The sequence below is a fragment of the Chlorocebus sabaeus genome, chromosome 4 (assembly GCF_047675955.1).
Source record: "Chlorocebus sabaeus isolate Y175 chromosome 4, mChlSab1.0.hap1, whole genome shotgun sequence".
NCBI classification, from domain to species: domain Eukaryota; kingdom Metazoa; phylum Chordata; class Mammalia; order Primates; family Cercopithecidae; genus Chlorocebus; species Chlorocebus sabaeus.
The window spans coordinates 93,976,641-93,997,650 of record NC_132907.1 but is presented as its reverse complement, the minus strand read 5'-3'; the positions used below and the strand labels follow the sequence as shown (position 1 = coordinate 93,997,650).

Below are 21,010 nucleotides of genomic sequence, written 5' to 3'. Positions count from 1 at the left end.
GTTCAGACAGGCGAGTGCTTGGTGTGGTTAAGTCCTCCTCAGACCCAAAACCAGGGATCTGAGTCACTGTGTGCCCATGGCTCTGCTCAAAAGTCACACCCCATGACAGCGCCCACCACGGGTGTGTCCCCACCCCAGGGTCCCGTGTCACCCCCTCCTGTGTCACCCCCTCCCCATGTGTTTCCACCCCAGGGCCCCCATGTCACCCCCTTCCCAGGTGTGTCCCCACCCCAGGGGCCCCGTGTCACCCTCTCGTCAGGTGTCACCCCGAGTGTGTCCCCACCCCTGCTGCCCCGTGTCACCTCCTCCCAGAGTGTGTCCCCACCCCAATGGCCCCCGTGTCACCCTACCCCAGGTGTCTTCACCCCAGCCGCCCCCACATCACCCCCACCCAGGCTTGTCCTCATCCCCTTTGTGCTTCTGCCCCAGGTGTGTCCAGATCCTTCTCTGCCCAGGGTAGGGGTTTGCCTAGGAGTTGGGTACCCAGCACGAGTGCCTGCCTCCCAGGGGCATGTCAGGAATGGATGGTCCCCCGCCGAGTGAACAGATATGGTGACTTCCGCCTCCCCACATTCGTCTCTGCCTGCCCTGCAACTACCGAAGTCCCCTCTGCACACTGCAGGCAGCGCTACTGGAGCCTCGTCCAGGGACATGGCTTGATGTTGCGGCCAGCTCTTGGAAAGGGGCGGGGAAGGTGCTGGGCCAACATTTGTAATGACTTCTAACTGTAAAGCACAGAGTGGCTGCCACTGCTTTATGTCTGGATTTTTATTGTAAGACTCAGTCTCTGGGCGGCATGGTGACCAACCTGAAGGCCTGTGGCAGTGGAGAAGGGCCCAGGGTGCTGGGTGTCCTGAGGCCTGGGATTGGGTGGGGCACACAGGAGCCCACTGGTGTCAGTGGACAGTGCTGAGATACAAGCTCCCAACATATCCGGCTCCACAGACTCCCAGGGGCTTCCCTACCAACAGCCCACTCTGATAAGGCCAGCAGGGCTAAGGAGCAGCACGGGCGGGATCAACGCCTCCCTCGCCCGTCCTGTGCACGTCTCGCACTTGCTTCCACTGCACTGATCGGCCCCCTCCTGCATGGCCGTTCAGTATTCGCTGGGTCTTTGTCCTTGCCCGATCTTGTGACTCCAGTTCTGGGTCGCATGGCCACACATCCAGCGTGTGCTGGGCCCAGGAGCACGCCTGCTGGGTTTTTATGGAGAGCACTTCTCTACCGCAGAAAACACGGCCTCCCACACAAGGCAAGCTGGGGGGAATCAGGCGAAACCATTAAGCAGATGAGAGTGCTGATCCGACCCAGCAAACATCCATGGCAGCTATAGCTGGGGTGCCCCTGGTGGAGCCTCAGGGTTCACCTGCCCAGACCCTCTCCGGCTTTCCAGGGCCAGTGGGTGAAGTCAGTAGGGTCCCAACGGGGGCCGCCATCTGGAGCCATCTCTGCCTCCCTTGGGTCTTCCACAGCAGCGTGGGCTGGTGCAGCTCCTTCAGAACATGACAGTGCTTCCTGTCCACCATCCTGGCAAGGAGTGGGGGCCATTTTAGGGGCTCTGACTCAAGTCCTTTCTGCTTTAATGACTTGTTCCGCAGGTCAGGAAACGATGATCCTCTCACAGGCCAAGGAGATATATGCAGGCCCAGTGGCGCCTCTGTGTGGTGGACGTGGCCAAGGGCCCTGGAACGTCAGGGTTGCTGTCGTCCACCAGCGCTCTCCTGCTCTCCCTCTTTGGAGTGGAGCAAGGCTCCATCAGCTGTCATCTCTGCATCCTGGAGTCCCGCTATCTGTCAGCCCCACACAGCCCCGTGGGTGGGGGCACCATGCTTGACGCCCCCATCTCGAAGCCTGTCAGTCACCCCACCCACCCACCTCTGTCAACCCAGAGCTTCTCAGCCCAGATCCCATTCTCTGGCACCACCAGCCCTGGCCCACGGGGAGCAGCCACCTCGGAGCTATGGCATGGTGCTGTCAAGAGCAGAGCCCCAGCACCCCCACCTCCAGAGGAGGCCCCAGCAGCCCCCTCCCTGCCTGTCAGCCACCAACCAGCTTCGAGAAGCTCTCCCAGCAGGGATGGGCTCGGTCCCAGTGTCCCTGCTGGAACACTGAACAGAGCCATCTGAGTGCCCCAGTGTGGCACCTTCTGCCCAACTGCCTTTCTTCGTTAATCCTCCTCACCCCACTCCCGATACCCAAGCCAGGCCCTGCACCTGCCCCTGGAGCAGGACTTGACTCCTCCAGCTGGACCAGGCAGGTCCTGAAAGGCGGGGCACTGCCCGAGGGCTCTGCCAGATCCCCAGGTGAGGGAGATCTGCTTTCCCCATGGGCTGGGGGTGGCTGTGCTGGCACAAAGGGCTCCTGTGAATCTGGAGCTCACCCAGCAAACATCCAGGCGGCGGCAGCGGCTCTCAAGGGGCACTTGTGCTGTGAGCCGCAGAGCCACATTCAGGCTCGTCTGGTCCTGCTACCCGACAGCAAGACCCTTGGCCTGTCAGGGGGTCCACAGAAGATGAGCGGCCTGCGAAGCTGCCACAGAAGCCCGTCGGCTTCCACCACATGCCTGCTGTCGATGGTTGGCTGACTGAAGCCCTTTGTTTTCTCTTTTCAAGATTTCCCATGAAGCTAGCAAAAGTAACAAGCTCGGCAACCCTGATCTTCACTCTTCCCCCTCCTTTAGAACACCGCGGCATGGTGAAGCCCAGTGCTTCCCCAGCTCGGGCCCCGCTGGAGCAGGACAGGCAGGGGCAGGCTCATCCCACTCCGTTAGAACGCTGCAGGATGGTGGAGCCCAGCGCTTCCCCAGCTCGGCCCCAGCTGGAGCAGGACAGGCAGGGGTAGGCTCAGGATCTGTGGGAACCGCCATGTCCCACCACATGGCCAGAGAAGCTGGTTTGGGGATTGGCGCGGCTATGCAGAGATATGACACAGAGTGACAAGTACTCCGAAGCCCCTGAGAATCCCTTATTTGCCTTTTTGGTTCTTCTCTGACATCTAACCTGCATTCTCCATTCTTGCCCTGAAGTTTCGTGAGACAGCCTTAAATCCCTCTTTAACTTTCTAGGCGCGAAACCTCTGCTGCTTACAACTGGAATCCTAAATTAACAGAGAAATACAGCGACAGGAGCCTTTTCAGCCTCAACCTATAAAACCCAGCGCAGTTACTCACACAGGTCAAGGCAGATGGAGCAAGCCCAGCGCTGTCTACACAGCGGGCTGCCCCCATCACAGCCAGCCAGCGTCTAGAGCAGCTGCCTCCCCAAACACCCTGGCTCCTCCCAACATCGCACGGGCTGTCCTCGTGCTGGAACGAGGCACCGCGAGGAGGAAGCAGCTGCCGCTGATGGCTGCACACACTGCCGTCTGGTCTCTGCAATGTCACAGGTGTGGTCTTCAGATTTGCTTTGATGTAGCGAACCTAACACGTGAAAGTAACTAGAAAGTTGTTTTCTCCCTTCCCCTTAAAAAGATGATCTTAGTACACTATGAAGCAATCACTTTTTAAACAATCCAACACAGAAATAGTCCGTTACACATTTTAATCAGACATAACTTCTCTTTTAACGAACACACAGGTTATTTGGTGAAGATTTTCCATTGAAACACCCTGTAATTGGTGCAAGGTTCGCAGAATAATTTTGTCCTTATGAAATCAACATCTGCCAGTTCACACATACACACACACATATGCACACATATGAAATATATATGAGAATTATATATCCTTATCGGTGACTGTTAACAAAGGAGGAAAAAGCACATCTACCAAATGAGCTAACCGGACTACTAGAGAAGTGCCGCCTCTTCAGTTTTGTTTTCGGAATGTCCAGGTCAATTGTGATGCCTTCTAATTTATTCCAAAGTCAAGTCTGAAGCAAGCGAAATTAGAAAGTACAATCTCGATGCCTCCCTGCAAAAGTCCTTCCTTTTTAAGTCACTGCAACTTCATATACAATCTTCACTACAGACAAGGATTACAGTTGCCGCCCCTCCTCTGCCCTGCAGCAAGGCCTCCTCTCCCTGAGGAACCTGGACCTGCTTCCGAAACCGAGGATCTTCCAGCGCTCCACTCCTTACCCCGAAGGGTCGTCTCTGCCTTGCTGGCTCAAAGTTTTATAGTTACTGTGACCCCCAAGAAAGCAGCAGGACAAGTAATGCTTTACTCTGATGTCGCTACAAACTCAGCACACACACCAACCAGCACAATGACCCTTTTTTGCAGCTTTAAACCACTTTGGTTGAGGAATGTTCCACCGTGAGCTCACCTTTCGGTACATCTGTGGAGTTACCAAATGGCACAGCACCATGTAACTACTCCAAACCTAACACAATCCATTTCAAAAGGTGGTGACGTCACAGCGACACTCACACTCGCTGATGGAAGGCAGCCATGCCACACAAACAGGAACTAATATCAACCCTATAGGAAGATCATCTTCCGGCCAGGCGCGGTGGCCCACGCCTGTAACCCCAGCACTTTGGGAGGCTGAGGCAGGTGGATCACCTGAGGTCAGAAGTTTGAGGCCATCCTGGCCAACATGGTAAACCCTGTCTCTACTAAACATGGAAAAATTAGCCAGGCATGGTGGCGGGCGCCTATCGTGCCAGCTACTCGGGAGAATAAGGCAGATGAATCACTCAAACCCAGGAGGCGGAGCTTGCAGTGAGGCGAGATCGCACCACTGCACTGCAGCCTGGACGACAGAACGAGATTGTCTCAAAAAAAAAAAAAGAGGCCAGGCACGGTGGCTCAAGCCTGTAATCCCAGCACTTTGGGAGGCCGAGACGGGCGGATCACGAGGTCAGGAGATCGAGACCATCCTGGCTAACACAGTGAAACCCTGTCTCTACTAAAAAAATACAAAAAACTAGCCGGGCGAGGTGGCGGGCGCCTGTAGTCCCAGCTACTCGGGAGGCTGAGGCAGGAGAATGGTGTGAACCTGGGAGGCGGAGCTTGCAGTGAGTGGAGATCCGGCCACTGCACTCCAGCCTGGGCAAGAGAGCGAGACTCCGCCTCAAAAAAAAAAAAAAAAAAAAAAAAAAAGAGAAAAAAAAGAAAGCTTGTCTTCCTAACTCTGCAGGACTGGGTCAGCGGGTCAGTGTCCACACCGGCTTGAAGGCTCTGAACATATCTATCTCACTATAGAAGTAAGCTAGGCGGCCGGGCGCGGTGGCTCAAGCCTGTAATCCTAGCACTTTGGGAGGCCGAGACAGGCGGATCACGAGGTCACAAGATCAAGACCATCCCGGCTAACACGGTGAAACTCCGTCTCTACTAAAAAAAATACAAAAAAACTAGCTGGGCGTGGTGGCGGCGCCTGTAGTCCCAGCTACTCGGGAGGCTGAGGCAGGAGAATGGCGTGAACCCGGGAGGTGGAGCTTGCAGTGAGCGGAGATCTGGCCACTGCACTCCAGCCTGGGCAAGAGAGCGAGACTCCGTCTCAAAAAAAAAAAAAAAAAAAGGAAGCTAGGCTGACAGCACCCTGGACATTAGAAACAGGATGAGGATTAACAATTCGCCTCAAAAATCATTCACCTACAAAGTAGCTGACTGTATTTTCTTCATTTGAAGACAAACACGGAGTGGTTCCCACGGGACACCCAGCACACTGGACTGCTGCAGGTGTGGAGCCTGCACCACTCTTTAGGCAGGGGTCTGACGCATCAGGAAGTACAAACAACGAGAGGAAGAGTTTCGTTCAGATTTACCGAAAAAATGACTTTTTAGGGGCCGGGTGCAGTGGCCCATGCCTGTAATCCCAGCACTTCGGGAGGCCGAGGGCGGTGGATCACCTGAGGTCAGGAGTTCGAGACCAGCCTGGCCAATATGGTGAAACCCCATCTCTACTAACACCACAAAAATTAGCTGGGTGTGGTGGCGCGCGCCTGTAATCCCAGCTACTCAGGAGGCTGAGGCAGGAAAATTGCTTGAACCCAGGAGGCGGAGGCTGTAGTGAGCCGAGATCACACCACTGCATACCGCCTGGGTGACAGAGAGAGATTCCCTCTCAAAAAAATAAAAAAAATAAAAATGAGTTTCTCAGATAAAGCGATGGTGGTAGAGCAGAAAGACACGCTAGCAGCCACTGAAGAGTAGCATCTGTGCACCTTTACAGGGCGTGGGTGCTGAGAGCAGAGCCTGCGGAAGGCCCGTGTCTGTTGCAGGCAGCACATGTCAGCTCTGAGCCCGCCTCTGCCGTGCTCACGGGGTTCCAAGGATTTCAAACAATGCACGAGTGCAAAGCGTGTACAGCTCAGGGTGTAGTAACATGCGCTCCAGGAATAGTGGCTCTCACACTGCCATGTGGGTTCTATAAGCTTAGGATTTTTAACAGTTTGTCCTATTCCTGTACAGACAGGCAGGCGGGGAGAACACAGCCCTTGAAAGCAGATGGACAATGCTGCTCCCGCTTCTGCCTGGCCACAAACTATCAAGTAACTGCACACAGGTTACTTTCGGTTCTGGAGAAAAGGTGCCTGGGCTCAGACTGGCTCCAACACTACTACCTGCGTGACCTCAGGCAGGTCAGCTCTTCCACACCTCCGTAAAGTGAGGTGCGTGGGGACGAATTCACACAGCAGGCCCAAGGCTGTGTCCTACCAGGGCCTGTGTGCAAGGCTGGCCCTTGACTGACATCTGGGAACTCGGATTCTGGGAGAGTTCCCAGCACCATTAACTCCTACAAGTGGCTCTGTGCCCGCAGTGCTTGTGAACCTGGCACAGACCACACCAAGCCCACCCTCCTTCTGGACAAGTCGGGACTTTCCACACAGGCCAGGCAGGGGGAACCATGTGACCAGCCCTTAGCAAAAGCCCGCGTGCTGAGTCTCCAGTGAGCTTGTTCTTACAGTCAGGTGTGTCCTATATGACTCCAGGGAGTGGACCCTGGGGCACCCTGCACGTGGCTCCTCTGAGCACCACCCACACACCCTCTCCCTTTGCTGATTCTGCTTTGTGCTGAGTACAGCCCTGTGCTGAGTCCTATGAGATCTCCCAGCAGGTTATGCAACCGGGGGCTGGCCTTGGGGCACCCCTGCAAAGAATAATAGTAATACCTACTTCACAGGATTAGACTGGGGATCCCATGAGTGAAGAGGTTACAGGCTCAGTTCCCAGCAGCTATGTGTGACACGGGGCGGTAATACCTGTCTACCACGTTGGTTGCAGTAAACAATGAGATAATATATATAAAAATATTTTGTAAAGAGCAAAGAATTACACAAATAAAAAGTGGCATTATTACTCATAAATGGCAAGTATTTTTGAGTATATATCATTGCTAATAAATATCTGCTTGCTGAATACAGACACAAGCCAAATTCCAAACACATTAGGTACCAACTGGATACAAGAAACACTTGGTGTTTCCTTCCCCTTTATGGGAGAGAGATCTTTAAAATAAAAAACCTTGATAATATATTACTACTTTCTATTATCATCTGTTATGCAGTTCTACACATTATCTGACAAATTCTTAATGTAATCTGGTGAGAGAAAAATAATTTGAGGAGAAAGTATTTAGGGAGTGATGAAACACAGAAAAGTACTTGTGGTAAGGACCAGTATTGTATTTGACTTTTTAAAAAACCATTTTTACCCTGGAGCTAAAATACGAGGTTACACTGTTCTGCTTGATACAATACGGGCAGCTTACAAATGCTTCAGAGAAGCCACATCCCCAGCAGCTGCAGAGCGTCAGGAGGAAACCCTCTGTCTCTGAGGCTTCGGGCACTTCTGCTCCGAGGGTGGCGGGAGTGGAGGTCGCTGCTGAAGGGTGGCGGTGTGGCCATGGCACAGGCAGCAAGGGACAGACGACGCCAGAGGCCCAGAAGGCTCATGACTGCCTGGCCTCGCGTCACTAAAAGCAGTTTTATTTCATCCTTGTCTTACTTTTCTAGTATGGCTTCCTCTACTCTCTTAAACTTCTTCAGTTCCACAACTAGTTCCCAGTATCTGAGATAGAGCCACATGAGTCTGCCATTCTGGCGTTTGTTGGTGTTCCAGACTTCACCACAGTATGTATCGTGCTGAAATATGTCGGTGAGACCGGCTGCCATCTCTAGGTCAGCGGCAACGGGGTCGACGGACGCTCGCACCAGTAAGCTCTTCTCTAGCTCCAGCCGCTTGCTGCGAGGAAGAAACAGACTGCAGTAGATATTCTGTCTTTCCGTGAGAACAGCTTCAAACTCTTTCAGCAAAAGCCTGGCTCTCCGTTGCCAGTTTTCTTCCTTTTGCAGGCAGCTCAAATACGCATTTCTCAAAGGCTGCACCTGCCTTTTTTCTTGCATCACCTGGGCCCGTTCCTGTTCTAGAAGCTTCTTCTCTTCTACCAACTTGCGCCCCTGAGAGATAAGGGCTTCTCGATAACTAGCTGTTCTGTTCTGTTCCTTTTCGAGTTCCAAGGACAGCTGAGCAACAGCACGCCGATTTTCTGAGATCATGGCATGGTACTTGGCTTCCAGATCCTGTTGAAAAGCAGTAGTTCTCTGACGGCAGGCTTCTCTCTCTTTTTCTATTTCTTTCTGGGATTCCCTAGACCAAATCCAACCTGACGTGAATGGAGAAAAATACACAAAATGAAAAAGTTAGGGCTGAAGTTCTATAATTTTCACTTAAATCATAAGGCAGCTAAGGATAGCATTTCAATAAAAGCTTAAGACCTCAGCCGTACCAAGAAGATCACTTCTGTACAAAAACGTGTAACAGGCCAAGGTCTTATCTTAAAATCAGGTAAGGGCTGGGTGACCAAAAGATCCTAACCCTAACCCTTTCCGTCGTCTAATTGTTTGTTGCTAAGAAGATCTACCACTGCTTTTTTCTCCTCTCAAACCCACCACCATTTGCCTGCTCTGGCTCTAGTACAACTGGCAAAGTTTAAAATATTTGGGGTCGGCTTCAACTACCGTTGGCCGGGTTCTTATAAAAGTTGTATTTAGCCTTGCCTGGTGGCAACGAGTAAACGGCCTGAGTTTGAGACACTGCTTACGTTCTGATAAGGACACATAAAAATAAAGTAGGTTAAAAAGTTTAGCCTCAAGACACAGTGGGCTTCTTTCCTCAAACTGGAGACTGCCGGAATCTCACAAAAACGGGACGGGGGCTGCTGGGAGGCTGGAGTGGGCATTGCCCGGCCCTGCCCCTCACACCAAGGAGCAGCAGGACGGGGACTGCTGGGAGGCTGGAGTGGGCACTGCCCGGCTCTGCCCCTCACACCAAGGAGCAGCAGGACGGGGACTGCTGGGAGGCTGGAGTGGGCATTGCCCGGCCCTGCCCCTCATACCAAGGAGCAGCAGGACGGGGACTGCTGGGAGGCTGGAGTGGGCATTGCCCGGCCCTGCCCCTCACACCAAGGAGCAGCAGGACGGGGACTGCTGGGAGGCTGGAGTGGGCACTGCCCGGCTCTGCCCCTCACACCAAGGAGCAGCAGGGCGGCCTGTGCTGCTGCAGAGAAATCCAGTGCCTCTAAGACCTGATGACCCACAGAGCCTGCCGGCCAGCGGGCACCTGGCTCCAGATGGAGTCACCGACTCTTTGCCTGTCCCACAAGTAAGAGTTGGGTGTGTTTCAACAATAAAAAAATGACCGTGCGATAATAGTTCCATCCACATTCCGAACTGATGCTATTGCTCAATAATTTCATACATGTTAGAGCAACTACTGCTAAGTCTCAGTTGTTCCAAATAGCGATGCGTTCTGCTTAGACGTTCTAAAAGCAGCACGGAATTGCGTCCTCTGGAAAACAGGATTGTATGGCAAATTTTCAAAGCCCAAGGCCCCAAAAGCCACTGAAAGCAGCAGTGTGGGTTCCCTTGTGCGCTTCTATCCTGCAACCCATCCCCCACGAACCACTCTGTGGAACTCCCTCGTCCATAGCCCCTTCTAGAACCACTGGAGTTTCCATCCACTTTCATGGTTCTCTCCTCCTTTCACCGCTTCCCCCAACCCAGGTGGTGTCCTTGACATTCAGTTCTTTTCTCCCAGGTCATTAATGGTCACCTTTTTCTCCTGGGTCATTAATGGCCTTTGTGGGAGCAATTCCATGACAGCAAGATTTCCATTAGCCTGAAAGCCAGTCTCCCTTGGATATGCTGTTGACACCTCACCACGTAAGCACAAAACCAAACTCATCCTTCCTCAACCAAAAATAGCTGCTAGTCCTACTTCAGATGACAACTCAAACTCATGTCATCTTTATCTCCTCCCTTTGACAAGAGCTCACAGGCAGAGGCCTGACCAGGAAAGAAGCTGCTACAATGTCACTTGATGAGCACTGAGGGGTTTGCAAAGGTATGTGAGGAGAGAGAAGGGAAGGCTCGTCTGGTTTTGGTGAAGTCAAGGAAGGCTTCATAAAAAGGTGAATGAACAAAGTCTGGAAGGCTGAGCAGGAGCTGCAAGGAAGTTACCAGAAATGAAATGAGCAGGGCAGGCGAGAGCCTGGGAGAGCGGGAGGTTCCAGGAGCCAGATGTGCCTGGGGGTGGGGCTTATGTCAAGGAGAAGCTGGCGCTGCCTTTGGAAAGTCACAGGTGCCAAATGAGAGGCGCCCCCAGGAGACCCGGACAAGGAGCACGGGATGTGCTCTGCAGCCATGAGGAGTCAAAGGAATTAAAGTGACTTAAGAGCATCCAGGAGGTGTGGAGGGCTGGAGGTGTGGAGGGCTGGAGGTGGGGCTGGGAGGGATGGGGCTGGGAGGGGTGGGGTCGAATCAAGAGGAGACAGGCAGCTGCTCCCTGATACAGTCTGGGGGCGATCTCAGTCAAGTCACATCATTGACAAGTAAAACCACTGGAAAACTAACACAGACAATGATGCATACAGTTAATCATCAGACCGCACCACACAGGCTGTGGTTATTGGGAAGTTTGGGGCTGGACGGGGAGCTAGGCAGGGGAGGCTACAGGCAGCTGAAAATGTGGCACGACAGGCTGGGCGTCAGGAAAACCTGAATTCCGAGTCTGACCCGACAGACGCCTCATGACTCTGGGCACATGCGACTTTTCAAAGCCTCAGTTTCAGGTGGGACTCCTGCTTCTGGGAAGACGGAGTAGATGTCCTCCCTATTCTTCTAAGGAAACTAAGAAGACACAGTAGACGTCCTCCCTATTCTTCTTCTAATTGAACTAAAAATCCTGGACTTCATCGATAAAACAAGATGACTCTGAAAGGTAGAGAGAAGGGAGACTGGCTTGGGTCCCTGGGACCTCAGGAACAACATGGGGGCAAGTCCTCTAGATTTTCATTTTGCTTCATAGATCCTAGACTTGGAGCTGAAGACACAGGTAATTGGAAATCTCAACGGGTGCAGACAAAAAAAACTCCAACAGAACCTGCTATCTCGGCCCAAAGGACCATGATAGGGGCCTGGTAAGAGAGAAAACATTCCGACAGTAATCACTCTACATCAGCCAAGTAATACAGAAAAAACTGCGGCCCCACCTCCACCCACACAGGCAAAGGCAGGATGGGAGCTGGGGCTCCCGCTCCCACCCAGTGGCAAACACAGGGTGGGGTCGGGGGGAGCCACATGGGGAGCAGCGCTGAGGCCTTCCCAGCCAGGGGCACCAGTAGAGGCCAGGGGGCTGGAACTCCCACCCTTTCCTCGGGGGCCCACGGGGGCCAGAGGCTGAGTGGGAGCCTGGACTTCTATCCCAACCCGGCGGTAAGGAGGCTGCGTGGCCCTTCCCCGGCCAAGATGCTGTTCAAGAACGCTAGCTAAAACTGAAGGTTTAAATAAAAACCAGTGTTTCATCACGCAATACCCAAAATGCCCACGTTCCAGCAGAAAATCACTCATAGTACCAAAGGTTAGGACGGGTCCTGCTAAATGAACAAAGATGACCAACAGATGCCAATAGCAGGATGAGAGACGGCAGTAGTATCTGACGAGGACTTCAGAGCAGCCGCCATGACAGAGAGTCTACGAAAACAAACAGAAGACATAAAGAAGAACCAAATGAAAATTCTAGAACTGAAAAACAGAACAACTGGAAGAAAAACTGGAATGATGGACTAGACATGGAGAAGCAAGAGCAGCGCGCCCCGGGCAGAGGCTCAGGACTCCCCCATGAACACAGGAGCAATCCTCTGCAGCCTAGCCACAAACATAATTCCACAATATGTAAAAGGAATTCTACAGCATGGCCACGGGGGGATTGCTCCAGAGACAAAAGGCTGGTTCAATATTCAAAAATCAATGTAATCTAACACATTACTGGCGGGGCGCTGTGCACTTTGGGAGGCCAAGGCAGGTGGATCACGAGGTCAGGAGATCGAGACCATCCTGGTTAACACGGTGAAACCCTGTCTCTATTAAAAATACAAAAAAATTAGCTAGGCGTGGTGGCGGGCGCCTGTAGTCCCAGCTGCTGGGGAGGCTGAGGCAGAAGAATGGCGCGAACCCGGGAGGTGGAGCTTGCAGTGAGCCGAGATTGCGCCACTGCACTCCAGCCTGGGTGACAGAGCGAGCCTCTGTCTCAAAACAAAACAAAACAAAACAAAACAAACAACACGTTAGTAAGCTGATGAAGAAAAATCACATGAGCACATCAATTTAAACCAAAAAAAAGGACTAAATTCAACACCTATTCATGAAAAACAGGAATACAGGGGAGTTTCCTTGACTTGATAAACAGCATCCACAGAAAACCTGCGGCTGACACTGTACTTAGCTGGGAGAGGCTGAGTGTGTCCTCTCTCTGGTCAGGGACCGTCCGACAGAGTCCCAGAAGTTCCAGCTACCGCTGGAAGGCAAGACAAGCAATCAAAGGCAAACAGGCTGGAAAGAAGAAATACAACTAAAGTCTTATCCCTTATAACAAAATTAACTCAAATGGGTAAGTGCTTAAATGTAAAATGTAAAACTAAAACTCTAGGGAGAAAAAAACTTCAGGATCTAGGGCTAGGCAGAATTCTTAGACTTTCCACAAAGAGTAGAGTTCGTAAAAGGAAACGATGAGAAGCTGCCCCTCATCAAAAGTACAACTTTTACACAGCAAACGCCCCATGAAGAGAATGAACAGACAGGCTACAGACTGGAAAAGGATACTTGCAAGCCACGTATGCAACTAAGGACTAGAATCTAAGACATATTAACAACTCTCAAAACTCAACATTAAAAAACAAATAGTCTATTAGAAAATGGCTGAAAGACAAGAATACTCATTCCATCAGGATATGCTGATGGCAATGAGCACGTGAGGAGGTGCTCGACGTTGCACACTTGAGCCACGATGAGAAAAGATGCTCAACACTGCACAGCAGAGCCATGGCGAGACAGCACCACACACCCACAGGATGGGCAGACGGGACAGCAGTGTGGGCACCAAATGCCAACCAGGAGGTGGAGAACCCGATCAGCTCTGCATTGCTGGTGAGAACCTAAAACGGTGCAGCCACCTGTGAAACATTTCAGCCCTTTCTTAAAAAACTAAACGTGCAACTTCCATAACACCCATTAATTTCACTTCTGGCCCTTTATCCCAGAGAAATGAAAACTTACATTGACACAAAAACCTACACAAGAATGTTTATGAGAGCTTTATTCATAACAGCTGAAAACCGGAAAGGACCCAGATGTCTTTCAGTGGTTAAACACACTGTGGTACGCCCATGTCATCAAACACCACTCAGCAATGAAAGTATCTATGAACTACTGATACAGCAACAATCTGCACGGACCTCAGGGGGTTACGCTGAGTGAAAAAAGTCAACCCAAAAGGTTATACACTGTTTGATTTCATTTATATAACATTCTTGAAATGACGAAGTTCTGGAGATGAAGAACAGATCAGTGGTTGCTGGGGGCCGTGGAGGGAGGGCGGAACACAGGGCCGCACGAGGGGCCCGGGAGTGGGGTATCTTGACGGCATCCTGGCAGATGTCTTGGCTGTGACACTGCACTGTCATGTTGCAGATGCTTCCATTGGGGAAGGCTGGGTAGAGGGTGTGTGGGCTGTCTGTATTACTGACGACAACTGCATGTGACTTACATGACCCCAGAATAAAATAATAAATTAAAAGAAACTGAGTTGGGCCCCGTGAACTCAACCAGTCCCTTTCAGCTCTAAGACCATGTGTTTTCTAGGTCAGGAGAAGAAATGGGAGGTACAGGAACGCTAGAGGGGAGAAAGCATGGAGAGAGGGGAAAAGCACGGAGAGAGAGATGGGGAAAGGGGAATCAGAAAGACCAAGAGAAAAGGGGGGAAAGCAGAATGACAGAGGAGGTGTGAAGAGAGAGAAGCCCACTGGAGCGCTGAAATACTGAATAGTCTCCCAGGGGAGCTACTCAGGGTAAGAATTTCTCCAGGGACTGCTCTTTCAGGCAAGCACAATTACACATATTTCTATGTTATGTTAAGTAAAAATCTAGTAAATGGCCTGGGCACAGTGGCTCACACCTGTAATCCCAGCACTTTGGGAGGCTGAGGCAGGCAAATCACAAGGTCAGGAGATGGAGACCATCCTGGCCAACATGGTGAAACCCTGTCTCTACTAAAAATACAAAAATTAGCCAGGCGTGGTGGTGGGTGCCTGTAATCCCAGCTACTCAGGAGGCTGAGGCAGGAGAATCACTTGAACCTGGGAGTCGGAGGTTGCGGTGAGCCGAGATTGCGCCACTGCACTCCAGCCTAAGCGACAGAGCAACACTCCGTCTCAAAAAAAAAAAAACGCCGGGCGCGGTGGCTCATGCCTGTAATCCCAGCACTTTGAGAGGCCGAGGCGGGTGGATCACGAGGTCAGGAGAACGAGACCATCCTGGCTAACACGGTAAAACCCCGTCTCTACTAAAAATACAAAAAATTAGCCGGGCGTGGTGGCGGCGCCTGTAGTCCCAGCTACTCGGGAGGCTGAGGCAGGAGAATGGTGTGAACCCGGGAGGCGGAGCTTGCAGTGAGCCGAGATCGCGCCACTGCACTCCAGCCTGGGTGACAAAGCGAGACTCCGTCTCAAAAAAAAAAAAAAAAAAAAAAAAATCTAGTAAATGTAGTAAGTGATCAGGACAAAACTGGCTTCTCATCAATAAATCAATCAATGGCGCTTACGAAGTATTCATATGTCTGCCTCTTCTTCTAGACTACACTAGGGGCTGGTTAATGCTCCTGTGTGCAACAGAACCTCAAACACATCATAACACACCTTTGGAGAATCATTACAAGAATGCCAAATTAACAATTATCTCTCACCACACTACCTCAGCAAAAAACCAAAAAGAAAAAATAAAATATTCTTCAACCCTTTTCATGGACAGAAAGCATCATTTCAAAAGTCCAAGAAGGGGAGGTAAGAATTTCAAAAGCGAAAGTTATCATGAAAGGCTATAAAAGCTGGAGATGAGTCTGAAAAACAAATGGAAAATGAGTCACTTCAGGGCCTCTCCCAGCCTCAAAGCCAATTAATTATTACATTAGTAAGAGTAATTTTCAGCCTTCCAATCCACTCACCCTAGCCACAGGCAACAGTAGCCTCTCCAAATGTTAAGTGTTTTTTTTTCCCAAGCCTGCAGGCGGGTGAGCTTTTCACATGGCAGCCCCTTAGCACTGGCTGTGGACCTGCCCTGTCTTTCACCAAGAAGCAAGCACTGTGCAGATCACTGAGTCATAAAAACCACCTGCTCTTACCAGCCTCCTCTTCCTCTACAGCAAAACTCCTGACCTGAGACATCGAAGCAGATAAAAAGCCTCTACGTAAAATGTATCACTACAGCTAGAGGGCAGTTTTGCCTTTCTTCCGTTCAATTACTCAGTCTCTCATGTTCCTAAGTGCCAGCCCAGAACCATGGAACGTGAAGAAACACAGAACGCACTCCTCTGCATCAGTGAATTGATTGTGTGGTGGGGATATAAGTCTGCATGTGACTGACAGGTCCCCAACATGATGCCAAGTCAATCTAAACTAGAGAGAATTTCTGGCCAGGCCAAGCAGAGATTTCCTGAATGAAGTCTCCGAAGATTGATTTCCTAAACATTAAACATCACTGGTTTTCCAAAACTGGTTTTCTTTTTTTTTTTTTTAAACCCTGTTGCCCAGGCTGGAGGGCAAGTGGTGCTATCTCTATTCACTGCAGCCTCGACCTCCCAGCTCCACTGATCTCCCCACCTCAGCCTCCTGAGGAGCTGGGACTACAGGTGTGCATGGCCACGACTGGCTAATTTTTGTATTTTTGTAGAGATGGGGTTTTGCTGTGTGGCTCATGCTGGTCATGCGATCTACCTACCTGGGCCTCGCAGAGTGCTGGGATTACAGGTGTGAGCTACCACGCCCAGTCCACTGGTTTCCTTTACACCCATTTTTTCCCCCATCAGTCCTTATGAGGGCACCTGAAACAAGGAACTGTCCCCCCTGAATTGAGAGCTGCAAAGCCTTGAGAGGGAACTAAGTTATTAAAACCCACCCCACACAAAATGCTTCTAAACGCCTTGGCTGACTTAATCCTCACAATGTGCTGAGGTTAAGTATGATTATCCATCTCCTGTGAACAGGAAAACTGAGGCTCAGAGGTTAAATGATTGGCCCACGGTTCACTGCATGGGATAAAACTCGGCTGTCCCTGGCAGGTCCCAAAGTCACGGCCTTCAGGCTCCCACATCATGCTGCCTCCCTCACCAGGGCTCCACACTCTCAGCCTGGAAAATATGAATTTTAAGAAAACCATGACTTACGAAAAGCAGCCAGTCCCAGCATTGGAACCAACAGGGCATAATTCCATCTGCTTCCATCACCACCATCCGCCCTGGAATTAGGCCGGATATTCCAGTTTGGGGGATCATTGAGGTTATTCATGAAGATATACCTTGAAGTAAAGAATAAAAACGTTAACTACTTTTATTTGAGAAATCTTTTCAGTTTTAACTATGTGCTGCACAGCACTGAGGCCCTACGGGATTCAAAGAAGGAAAAAACAAGACCAGGGTCAGGCGTGGTGGCGGGCACCTGTAGTCCCAGCTACTCGGGAGGCTGAGGCAGGAGAATCACTTGAACCCGGGAGGTGGAAGTTGCAGTGAGCCAAGGTCACACCACTGCACTCCAGCCTGGCGACAGAACGAGACTCCGTCTCAAAAACAAACAAAAAAACCAAGAACTTAGATGAAAGTGACTCACAATCTGGTTGGGGAAAGTGGAGAAAACAGACATGTCTTAAGCATCTGAAGTGCAGGTAGAATCAGGTGAGTTCTCTAGTACAAATATGTTTAAATGTATGGCTGCTGCGATGGTTAATTTTGTATGTCAACTTGACGTACCAGGAGGTGCTCAGATACATGGTTAAGCATTATTTCTGGGTGTGTCTCTAAGGGAGTTTTTGGATGAGATTAGCATTTGAACCTTTAAACCAATTTCTTACATCTCTCCCCTCTATTGGTTGTTTCTCTGGAGAACCCTCATACAGTTGTATCAAAGATACAGAATCAATTCGAAAAAAGTGGGCTCACACCAGACACTTTCATATGAGCTAGGGTTTGAAGAGTGAGCAGCATTCTGACAGGCAGAGAAAGAAGGAAAGGGTCTTCTGATCAGAAGGAAGACTGTGAGGAAGGCAGGGAGGGGTGATGTGGTGGGGAAGGTGCAAACAGTGCTAGAAGCTTCTCAGGCCTCCTGGTGTGGTGGTGATGAATGCAGAGATGACAGAGCTCTCTGCTTCGGGCTCAGCATGCACCCTCTATAGCAAGGCTAGGGGGCTAACGTTAATAAGAATTTACTAATTTACTGAGTACCTACACGAGGTTGCACGTTTTCACAAAGTAGAGTCACTTTAAATTTGTTTACATGTGACCTCCACAAATACACACGATTACAAAATAGTCAAGGGATGTATAACAAACAAGAAATCCAATCCAATTTCTGAAAACTTTTCATGGGATTTTCAACAAATATTTAACATCTAAAGATAGAAAATTATGATAAGCAATAAAGATATGACAAAAATATGTCTTGGAGCTTAATACTAATGGGTAATTATAGAATTAAAAAATTAAGGCCAGGCGCGGTGGCTCACGCCTGTAATCGCAGCACTTTGGGAGGCTGAGGCAGGTGGATCACCTGAGGTCAGGAGTTTGAAACCAGCCTGGCCAATATGGTGAAACCCCATCTCTACTAAAAATACAAAAATTAGCTGGGTGTGGTGGCGGTGGCCTGTAGTCCCAGCTACTTGGGAGGCTGAGGCGGGAGAATCTCTCTCTCTCTTTTTTTTTTTAAGATGGAGTCTTGCTCTGTCAGGCTGGAGGGCAGTGGCGTGATCTTCGCTGTCCGCGGGAAAATCTCTTGAAACCTGTAGGCGGAGGTTGCAGTGAGCTGAGATCGCACAATTGCACTCCAGCCTGGGCAACAAGAGCGAAACTCCATCTCAGACAAAACAAAACAAAATTAGATAGATAACTAACCCAGCACCAAAACTGCATAACTAAAAAAAAGTCTAGGAGGTACTATGTCCATTCCCTGCAAGCCAATAAAGGCCACGTCTGGGGCACACATCCAAGAAAATAATCCTAAAGATGAAGTTATGGTCACAACTATGTTCTGTACGGTGTTATTTATTAAGAGCAAAAATGGGAAACAACCCAAATATCAATAAAATGGGACTGAACCATTGCAAATTTGCTAAAATAACTCAACATTGTTAAACATTTTGCACAAGAGAAAGATTTTAATAATTTAAAGTGAAAAGACAGGAAACAAAATTACTAATGATTATTGGTTTATTTTTCATGCCACTTCATTCCACAAAAAGATTTCAGATATCTTACAAAAAGACATACTAGAAATATTAAAATGCTCTCTGAACCTGAAGCAAAATCAGGGTAAGCTAGCAGAAAGGCGTATAAGCCAAAGGGATCTACGCATCTTTAAAAGCTGACCACGGTCCTGCGCGGTGGCTCCGCCCCTAATCCCCGCACTTGGGGAGGCCGAGGAGGGAGGATCGCTTGAGGCCAAGAGTTCGAGACCAGCCCGGGCAACACAGCAAGATCCCGCCACTACAAAAAAATTAAAAATTAGCCGGAAGCCAGAAGCTAGGGACATGGCTGAGGATCGCTCCCGCCCCTCGGAGGCCGGAGACCGAGGGTCACTCCCGCTCAGTAGAGGCCGGAGGCCCCGGGTCGCTCCCGCCCACCTCCGCGGACGAGCGCAGCCCCTCCGACCCCATTCCCTGTGGTCTGGACGTTCAGGCCCCCTCTGTCTGGGCGATCCCGCAGAACCACCCATGGCGCTTTAAAAATGTTAGTGCCCAACACCTCCCCGAAATAGGGCCCGCTCTACCTCGCTCGGGGAGCCCAGGACCTCCGCGTCCCTCGCAACGCCTCCGTCCGCGGGTCCGCTTTGCGCAGGCGCGGCGCCCCCACTCAGCCCCCCGCCCGGGCGTGGCGTGGTGCGCAGGCGCGATGTTCCCCACTACCGCCCCGCTCGACCCCGGCGTGGTGCGCAGGCGCGATATCCCCCTAGCGCGACCCCGGCGTGGTGCGCAGGCGCAGTCTGCGCAGGGACTGGCGGGACTGCGTGGCGGCGTCAACAGTTATGTCGGGGGTCCGGAGGCTGTCGCGGCTGCTGAGCACTCGGCGCCTGGCGCTGGCCAAGGCGGTCAGTCGGTACCGCGGACCGGGGCGGGACAGGCGGGGGCCGAGGCGGCGGTAGGAGCGGGACGGTCCCCAGCGGGTGCGAGCGGAGCGGGCGCCGGGTCCCCGCGCCCCCGCGCCCCTGTCCCGGGATCGGGAAGGGGCTGGGAGAGCCCTGGGCCGGTGCGAGGGGGAGCCGCGGGGCGGACTCGGGGGACCGGGGAGCTTGGTCCTTAGCAGGTAGTCCGCGTCCCGGTGAAGGTCACGACCCCGCGGGCTTGCTGGTCGTCGCCTCTGCCGCCTTGGTCCGGGCCTGGGTCCGGGGACCCCGCGGGCTGAGGTGGCCCCTCGCCTCAGTGCCTGGCGGGTGGACTCGGGGAGGAGTCGTCTCTGCCCAAGGTCACCCGGGCGGATAGCGGCCCGTGGCCGTCCTGGCTGGGCTGGGCCTCTGCCGCCCTCTGTGCGGGTTGTCCCGAGGGGCCGCCCGCAGCCCGTGGGTGGGGCGGGCGGGGCGGGTGAAACCGCCCGGGTGGGTGCGAGGAGTGGCCGGGCTCGGCCGGGTGGGCGTCCGGTGGGAAGCGCTGCGCGCCCGAGCTTAGGCTTGCAGTTCCGCTTTCCAGAAAAGCGCAAATCTGTGCGTGTCCACTTCGCGACCTTGTAAGTTAAGGGTGTCAAGTTTGGGTCGTGTTTGGTGGCCCTTGTGCCACTGAAAATGTGCCAGTGTTTAAAAGCAGCTGTGCCCGTTTTTAAAAATCAGAGGGAGAGCTCAGCGCACTGACCGGGCGAGGACGCGGGACCGGTGCTTGCCTGTGCGCTGAGTGCCTCGAGGGCCGGGCTCGGCTTAGTCCAGGATGACGGTCAGGGTTATACTTCCCTGAGCCCTCACTCTCTGAGTTTGTCTGAATGTGCCCTCCACGATTGCATCTTCAGAATCGGCCTTCTAGGGTTTTAGTTCATCAAGCTGAACTGGATAGGTTTCGTTGCTTGGTTCTTTTGAATGAACTTACCCACCCACCTCCTTAATTACGAAGTAATTTTAAATTGCAGAGTAAAAATGCCAATAGGAACCAAGGCATTCAGCAATATTGATTTGAATTATGCCTATAAATGTGCAGTTTTCTCCTTTTTGAAATAGTTATTAAAAACCTCGTTGAATTAAATGTGAAGATTAGTCATACAGCCATCCTGTCGCATCAGAAAGCAGGTAAACGTTCTAGTGTGTGGCTGTGGCTGGTGCTGACTGAGCAGAGATCCCTGCCGCTTCTTGGGCTTTTAAGAGCTGCTTGGAGGGCGTCCACAGGCAGGAAGTAAAGCCCATGGTCAGTGGGGCTTTTTAGGGGAAATGTTAGCTTGTGATTGGAGAAAAGCTAGGGCTGGTGCCTTTGTCCTTAACCCAGATGGTGCCCAGTGTTCCTTCTGCAGCCTCAGACCCCGCCAGCGGCGGAGGCACCTCAGACAAGATGGCAAGAT

The 21,010-nt window shown here is 51.6% G+C and overlaps 2 protein-coding genes across 2 annotated transcripts in view; one reads left to right on the top strand and one right to left on the bottom strand.

Moving 5' to 3' along the window:
* Positions 1-7,548: 7,548 nt before the first annotated feature.
* CCDC127 (coiled-coil domain containing 127) lies at positions 7,549-19,379 on the bottom strand. Its single transcript, XM_073014883.1, has 3 exons — positions 19,248-19,379; positions 16,658-16,788; positions 7,549-8,549 (listed from the first exon to the last, which is right to left on the bottom strand). Exons 2-3 carry the CDS (start codon positions 16,776-16,778, stop codon positions 7,888-7,890), a joined length of 783 nt encoding a protein of 260 aa, XP_072870984.1. The 5' UTR covers positions 16,779-16,788; positions 19,248-19,379; the 3' UTR covers positions 7,549-7,887.
* Positions 19,380-19,409: 30 nt separating this feature from the next.
* The window catches only part of SDHA (succinate dehydrogenase complex flavoprotein subunit A), a 32,037-nt gene continuing 30,436 nt past the window's right edge, over positions 19,410-21,010 (top strand). The window contains exon 1 of the mRNA XM_073014882.1: positions 19,410-19,565. Within this exon, the coding sequence (XP_072870983.1) occupies positions 19,503-19,565 (63 nt within the window). The 5' untranslated portion in view covers positions 19,410-19,502. The remainder of the gene's footprint in view (positions 19,566-21,010) is intronic.

Bases quoted from the DNA above. Each gene is read 5' to 3' on its own strand.
- CCDC127 (XM_073014883.1), bottom strand. From the start codon at position 16,778: ATGAATAACCTCAATGATCCCCCAAACTGGAATATCCGGCCTAATTCC. The intron at 8,550-16,657 runs GTAAGTCATGGT...CATTCACGTCAG, and splicing joins GCTGGGACTGGCTGCTTTTC to GTTGGATTTGGTCTAGGGAA.